The following is a 7,485-nucleotide window of genomic DNA, read 5'->3' as shown; positions in this document are numbered from 1 at the left end:
TCCGTCAACATTATTCAGTAACAAAAACATGGGTCTTGCGCGGGAAAGAAAAAAAATACGCATGCTTGCATGGGTACGTGAACATTTGCAGCACCGTTAGATTTCTTTTTTTGACAGACCACCGTTAGATCTTAATTACATATTAGGTTAAACCATTAAAATCTTCACATGCACACAATGTTAATATCCCTACCTGGGAAGGAAATGAATGTGACTGATTGCTTTCGTATGACGTCCACGTCCTTAACTTGCGTGGCAAGAAACAATATGCTAGTATCATATCCATAAACATATATATTTTAATGCTTGCTAGATCCTAATTAATGGTCTCAAAAATAATTGAGAATTTGGGATCCTCAAGTCAAATAATGTTTGATACCGTTAATTGGATCACATTTCGCATTAGGATTTAGTATCGATAGTTGTTGAACTACACAGCTTCATTATATTCGCTACGTGGCAGATTTTGTTGATTTGGTAGATAATATTGATCTAAAAAATTTAAGCAAGTCACGTCTAAAACTTTTCTAAGGGAGGGTGACACAGGAGTCAAGGGTCACAAGATTTGATTATTTTTATGTAGTTGAGATTATTGGTATTTGAGTCTGACATAGTATTAACTTTATAATTAGAAGATAAAATTTAATTTCCGTTTTTATATAAAAAAAAATGTGAATTTTACTTCTTTTTTTTTAAAGATACTTATTAATCTAATTTTAAAATGTGTTTTTAATAAACGTTTTAAAAGTGTTAAAAAAAAAAAACATTACGCTGGTATATTTCAAAAATGAACTATACACTAACAATATAAAAAAATGTTTATGGTAAGAAAAACACATTCATTTCATCATATCTTATTTTGATATCATAATTTAATACTAATACTAATAATAATTAAACACCAACACTTGGAAGATGAACATTAAAGAGATAGTGAATCACATAAATAACTAAAGTATGCAAGACTTGCAAGTAAAGTACGGAAAGACTCGACGGCGTCTCCAAAAGGTACGGCAAAGACATGGCGTAATACGTGGACCGATAAATGCGGTGGAATTAATTGGGACCCACTTAACTACATCTACTAAAAACTTCAATTTATTCCACTTTGGCAGTTACGCTTAATTGAAACCCTATGAAGTGTGAAAGACTTCATAATATATTGTAGATTTAGTGGTAGAAATAGAATAGGAACACTTTATTATATTTTCTTCTTTATAGAATAGGAACACTTTATAAATTATAATTAAAATGATAGTTTTGTTCTATGTTTGCACTTTGCACAGTTCATGTGAACTAGACAGACAACAATTTAGGATACAATGTGAAGTCTAATTAACAATGTTTCATTCAACATTGGCGTTTGCCAATTTTCTATGCCTTTTTTTATAAGTCATATATGAAATGCTTTAATTCTAAAACTTTTCTTAGTGGATGTCGTAATTCTACTTGATTTTTACTATTATCAGATTCTTTTTAAGTATTCTTCTTTAATTTAGTCTATCCGACTTATTGTGTGGATAAATTTTGACTATGTATGTAGCTCACCTTAAGAAAAAGAAAAATTGACTATGTAGTTGAAAATATAGAAAAATATGTGTACATAGTTAATGGGACTTTTCTATTTCATAAGGCTGTTCTAACTCTACCTTATACCTTCCTCTTGACACACACACACTCCCCATTTCAAAAGTTAGACCCAAACCTATCAAATAAGTCTATGATATATTATAGGTCGGTCTTTGACCAAGCAAAATCGCTCGATTTAGCTAAAAAAAATCTCTCTCGGTTCAGCTAATTCTCACCCCTAGGCATTAGGGTACACAACCATTTATTAAATTAGTATTAATATACTTACCATTATTATAAATGTAAAATAAAAGATATTAACTTGAGAGTACAATATTAGAGTGATACAAATATAGTTGGTACAAATAAAAACATTCATTAATATTGTATTGAAAATTGTAAAAAAAACACATTTATTTTGAATCATATTTTTATAAATAGATCACTCGTAGTATGGGCAGTGGCGGAACTTTTAAGGAGTCTAAGGGAGCAGTGGCTCCCCCCACCAAAAAAAAAAAAAATTATATAGGAAGATATCAAAATACATCTCATATTTGGGGGAAGTTACTAGACCCTCCCTCTGTTGGCTCCTCCTAATTGGGTAACATTGTATGACTTTTATGTTAGTATTTTTCGCTTCCCTTAATATTTTAGACAAGATCCGCCACCGAGTGTGGGGACTCGTAATGGGAGGCATGGATTAAATAAATAAGTTTTGTTAACAAATACCCTAAAGATATTGTTTCAAAAATCCATAAAAAAAAAAAAAGAAATTGTCTTGAAAAAGCAAGTTAAATACATATAAAAGTCATAACTACACAATTTTCAATGTAAAAATTACAATTTTTGGATGTTTAAACAATGATCTAACGGCATTTGTTAACATTTTCTAAAATAATATTGTTTGCTTAAACTATTTGACCAAACACACTTCTTAAACATCGCTTTAATTATAAGGTTTCGTTTAAATCTTGAAAGTGTACGGTGTGTAAAATAAAGAAAATGTTAACAAGTACATTGAGACATTCTTTAAAGACCTTAAAATTAAGTTTTTATAAAAAAAATTGTGTATGCAATACATTAGAAATTGAGTATTCAACTTTTTCAAATATTGTTTTCTTAATTTAAAATGTTTAAAGACACTCTTTAATATGGTCTTTAGAATAATGAACTTGTGTTGTAATTTAAATTTTGATTAAAAAAAGCGCGTAGTCATGATAATAATGGATAGTCTATTGTACCAAACATTCAACAATGATGTCCTTTTTTCCCACAAATAGAAGAATTATGGTTCTATATTTCTTAAATATTGCTTCAAAGTCAAACTGTCCAAAAAAAACATCAAGTATGAAAGTACAAATTCATGTATATCTATCGGTATATACTATATACAACCATTATCCACCACAACAAAACTGAAATTCAGATTTCATCAGAATCTTACATTTCAGTAACTTTTGACCAAAGTCCAAGCAAACCTACTTTTTTAACTTTCAAATTTCATCCTTGAGTTGAGAGTTGAGACAGACGAGTAAAATAACAAAAAAAGTGAACAACCCAAAAATTATAAAATCGAAATTGTTCAATATCAAATGTTTTGATTTTGGTAGCAGATCTTGCATATGAAGCAAAGAGATTTGATTTCAGTCTTTTGGTCCTCAAGGGTCCTAACCTCTTTTGTCCCCTACACACACTCATCATGACTCAATATCCCACCCCACATGCCATAGTTCTCTTTGCCCAATTTTCACTTCTCACCATTCCCTTCTTATTAGTGAAGTTTGTTGAATTCCAATTACCGCTAAACACAAATAACAAATTAATTGACCAATATTTTAATCAACGCAATGCAAAAACAAAAGAGCTTAAAGGGCATGCCCCGATAACTTCTAAACCGTTAATCTCTAATATCATATGATTTACTCAAAAACGCTTAGATAAAATGACACAAATCTCTTTTAACTTAATCAAGATTATGGGTTCAAATTCAACTTTGTGCATGCAGCAGCGTTAAAATTCTTAAACGAGTTTGTCATTCATTTGAGTCCCATAAAGTTCGAAGAATTAGTTACGACAGTTGCGTATGCGGAGGATACACAGTTTACAACAAAAAAAAAGTTATTATACAACTATTTTCAAAATATTTCTATGATATGGCGAAATGTAGGATGTTCATTGGATGTCGATAAACTCTTTTCTATTGTGAGAGTATCTTCTTTTTTCTCAAAACAAAAACCAAAACCAAGGGTCATAAATCAATTGTAAAAATTAAGTCTATGCTTACTCTCAATTTTTTTAAAATTTTATTTACAATTTAATTCATATAGATTTTTTTTTTTATATTGTTCGTCAATAGTTCGATCATAAAAATTGTTTAACTTAAACCACAACTATTTTTAAAGTCACTTGTATGAATCATTGTAATTTGTTGAAAGTGAAAACATTTTAGATTGATAGTGTGTCAAAATTAAAGTATTTATTTATTTATTTATTTATGAGTTTTAAATAAAGATGATTTACTTATAGAATGAGAAGATAAAAGTAGTAGGTTTGCATAGAATGAGAAGTTAAAATAAGTAGATTTTCAATATATTGTGTCTATATTTGTTTCTTTAATCAACGTCTTAAAACACTCCTTAACATTTCTCTTTGTATAGCCTTTCAAATTATAATTTAAACAATTTCTAGTCATATTTTCCATAAAGTTCGGCAAAAACCTTAAATTATCAAACTCTTTTCCCTTTAAAATATGAGGGCTACGGAAAAAAAACAGTGAATCGAAAAGATTTTATGCACCGTACGTTAATCTATGGTAATCTTTGTTTTTTTTTTTAAGGGAGTAATCTTTGTATTATTAAAAAAATTCAACTTTAATTATAATTTACTGTAAATTGTTTACACAATGATGAGTCAAAATTAAATTATACATAAAAAAAAAATGCATCATTAGATATAAATTAGTTTTACATAAATATTGATTGTGACAAAATATTACTCTCTCCGTTTTAAAATGAGTGTTGTTTTAGCCAGAAAAAAATTGTTTCAAAATGAATGTCACTTTCAGTTTCCAATAATGCAATAATAACTTTTTTTTTTCAATTATACCCTTCAATTAATATTATATTACACTACTTCCAAAATATTATTTTTTTCTTTAATGAAAACAAACTAATTTGACTACTTTATTTCATTCCTTAATTTGTGTGCAATTTGAAAAAGCAGACACTCATTTTGAAACACGGATGGAGTAGGTTTTTTATTTGATATAACTTTATACTCCCTCCATTCCTTTTTTTTTGATGTTTTAGCTCTTGACACAAGTTTTAAGGAGTAATTAAAGTATATAAATATTTGTGTATTTTTTACTTAAATGTCCTTATTTATCATTAAATTCACATATGATAAACCAAAGGTCACAACTACTTTAATAGTTTATTGTGTTTTCCAACAAGGGTAAACTTGAGAAAACAATAACAAATTCACTAAAACATCAAAAGTTTTGGAATATAGTTGAAGTTCTAAAACATCAAAAGAAAAGGAATGGAGGGAGTAACTTTATTATATTAACCTAACATGTCCCATTTTCTTTTTTTGTCAAGTAGCCTAGTGGCTAGAACTCACACAATTAATTGTGGAGAAGTGGGGTGTCTGGGGTTCGAACCCCGTTCGAACCCCAACCCCTGCATATATTATGCAATATCCCTATCAATGTCCCAATTTCTTTTTATTCACACTTCTCATGGATCCACATTTTTTTTTCTCTATAAATACCACCACTCCTCCATTTTCCCTCCTCAAAAACACAAACTCTCCCTTTTCCACACTCAAAAACAGAGCAATGACTAAGCTCAACATCACCACCATTTTCTCCTTCTTAGCCCTTCTCCTCACTTCAACCGAAGCCAGACTCCCCGGTGTCTACTCCGGCGGAGCATGGCAAACCGCTCACGCCACCTTCTACGGCGGCAGCGACGCCTCCGGAACAATGGGTTAGTACTAGAAAAAAAAAACAACCACCAACCATACCACAATTTTATTTATTTTTTGTTCTAAAATACCTAGCAAATTCAAACTCGTGTTGCAACATATCAAATGTCTCTGATATCTTCGTTTAATAATGTTCTTTTTTTTTTTGTTGTTAATGTTAAATTTTGATCACATTTCAGGTGGAGCATGTGGTTATGGAAATCTGTATAGTCAAGGTTATGGTGTGAACACAGCAGCATTAAGCACAGCACTATTCAACAACGGTTTGAGTTGTGGCTCGTGTTTTGAGTTAAAGTGTTCCAATGATCCTAGTTGGTGCCACCCTGGAAGTCCTTCAATATTAGTAACTGCTACAAATTTTTGTCCACCAAATTTTGCTCAAGCAAGTGATAATGGAGGTTGGTGTAACCCTCCACGACCACACTTTGATCTTGCTATGCCTATGTTCCTCAAAATTGCTCAATATCGTGCTGGTATTGTTCCTGTTTCTTACCGCAGGTAACTACTTCTCTTGTTACTTTCAATACAACCCTATATTTTATTGCCCTTGATGTTGTGTTTTATTACAACTTTATACCCTTGCTGAAAATACTTGTGTCCTTTGATGTGCATGTAGGGTACCATGCAGAAAACAAGGAGGAATAAGATACACAATCAACGGCTTTCGTTACTTCAACTTGGTTCTAATCACCAACGTTGCAGGTGCAGGTGATATAGTGAAGACTAGTGTTAAAGGTTCAAAAACTGGTTGGATGAGTATGAGTCGTAACTGGGGGCAAAATTGGCAATCAAATTCTGTTTTGGTTGGTCAATCACTTTCTTTTAGGGTTACATCAAGTGATAAACGTACTTCAACTTCTTGGAATATTGTTCCCTCTAATTGGCAATTTGGTCAAACTTTCACTGGCAAGAATTTTCGAGTCTAAGGAAGAAAAATTATAAAAGCACTTTTTTATACTATTTACTAGTAATTTTGAATGTTTCTTGGTATGTGGATAGAGGGAAACAAGGTGGAGAAAAAAATGGAAGAAAAAAAGTAGCATTATGATAGTGACTAGTGATGCTTTTAGGTTTTTATTTGTCTTGTTTGTTAAGGTTTGTTTGGTGTTTGGTATAATGGGTTTTAACTTTTTTAGTTTTAGAGAGAAAATGGAGGGAAAGATTATGTGAAATTTGTAAGGAGCTGAAGTGGCTTCAAAGTTAAAATTCACTAGCCCGCAGCTATGGTTCTATATATTCTACATTATGTAATATATATTATTATGTGACAAGACAAGATCAAGTGTGTTTGTCTTTATTCTCTTTTTTAGCTTTATAGTATGTTCTTTTTTTGATAGAATAGAGTTTTATACCAATTTGGTTTAGTTAAGTTGTTATTAGGATCTGATTAATTGAATCGTTATGATGATATGATAAGTTACTAGTAAGAGTTGAAATTTGACAAAAGTGTGTTTGATGCATGCATGTTGTTAAAAGCACGCTTAGTAGCGCCGAAAAGCTAAAGTAGGAAAAGAGAAAAGATTATGCAAATGGGTTTGTGTTAGTGTTAATCAATTAATTAACTGTATTTGTCTTTTTGTAGATTGGTATCAAAGTATACCTTGCGTAATATCTTTTGCAAATTCCCTTGATGTTTATAATAAATTAAAGTAATATTTATAAAGAAATGCTAGCCTACATTGTATCATTTTATATAGTTTGCCATATATCTAGCTTTAAGATTTAGACATATACCTTATTCCATTGCTTATCGTTTATCAAGTTGAGTATCCTTTTACAATAGGTCACTTTTTTTTTGTGGTGTCCGGGGTTCAGGGTTCGACCCCGAACCTTGCATATATTATGCATTGTCTTTACCAACTGAGTTAAACTCACGGGGACATTACAATAAGTCACTGTGTGAATAACATTTACTTTGTAATAATGTGT

The 7,485-nt window shown here is 30.7% G+C and overlaps 1 protein-coding gene across 1 annotated transcript; it reads left to right on the top strand.

Moving 5' to 3' along the window:
* Positions 1–5,356: 5,356 nt before the first annotated feature.
* Positions 5,357–6,832, top strand: LOC11426926 (expansin-A4). Its single transcript, XM_003616364.4, has 3 exons — positions 5,357–5,558; positions 5,736–6,054; positions 6,173–6,832. The coding sequence occupies exons 1-3, from the start codon at positions 5,408–5,410 to the stop codon at positions 6,480–6,482; spliced, it is 780 nt and encodes a 259-aa protein (XP_003616412.1). The 5' UTR covers positions 5,357–5,407; the 3' UTR covers positions 6,483–6,832.
* The last annotated feature ends 653 nt before the right edge of the window (positions 6,833–7,485 follow it).

Source organism: Medicago truncatula, chromosome 5, assembly GCF_003473485.1.
Source record: "Medicago truncatula cultivar Jemalong A17 chromosome 5, MtrunA17r5.0-ANR, whole genome shotgun sequence".
Taxonomy (NCBI): Eukaryota; Viridiplantae; Streptophyta; class Magnoliopsida; order Fabales; family Fabaceae; genus Medicago; species Medicago truncatula.
Note: the sequence above shows the minus strand (reverse complement) of the source record. Positions and strands in the feature narration are given on the sequence as shown.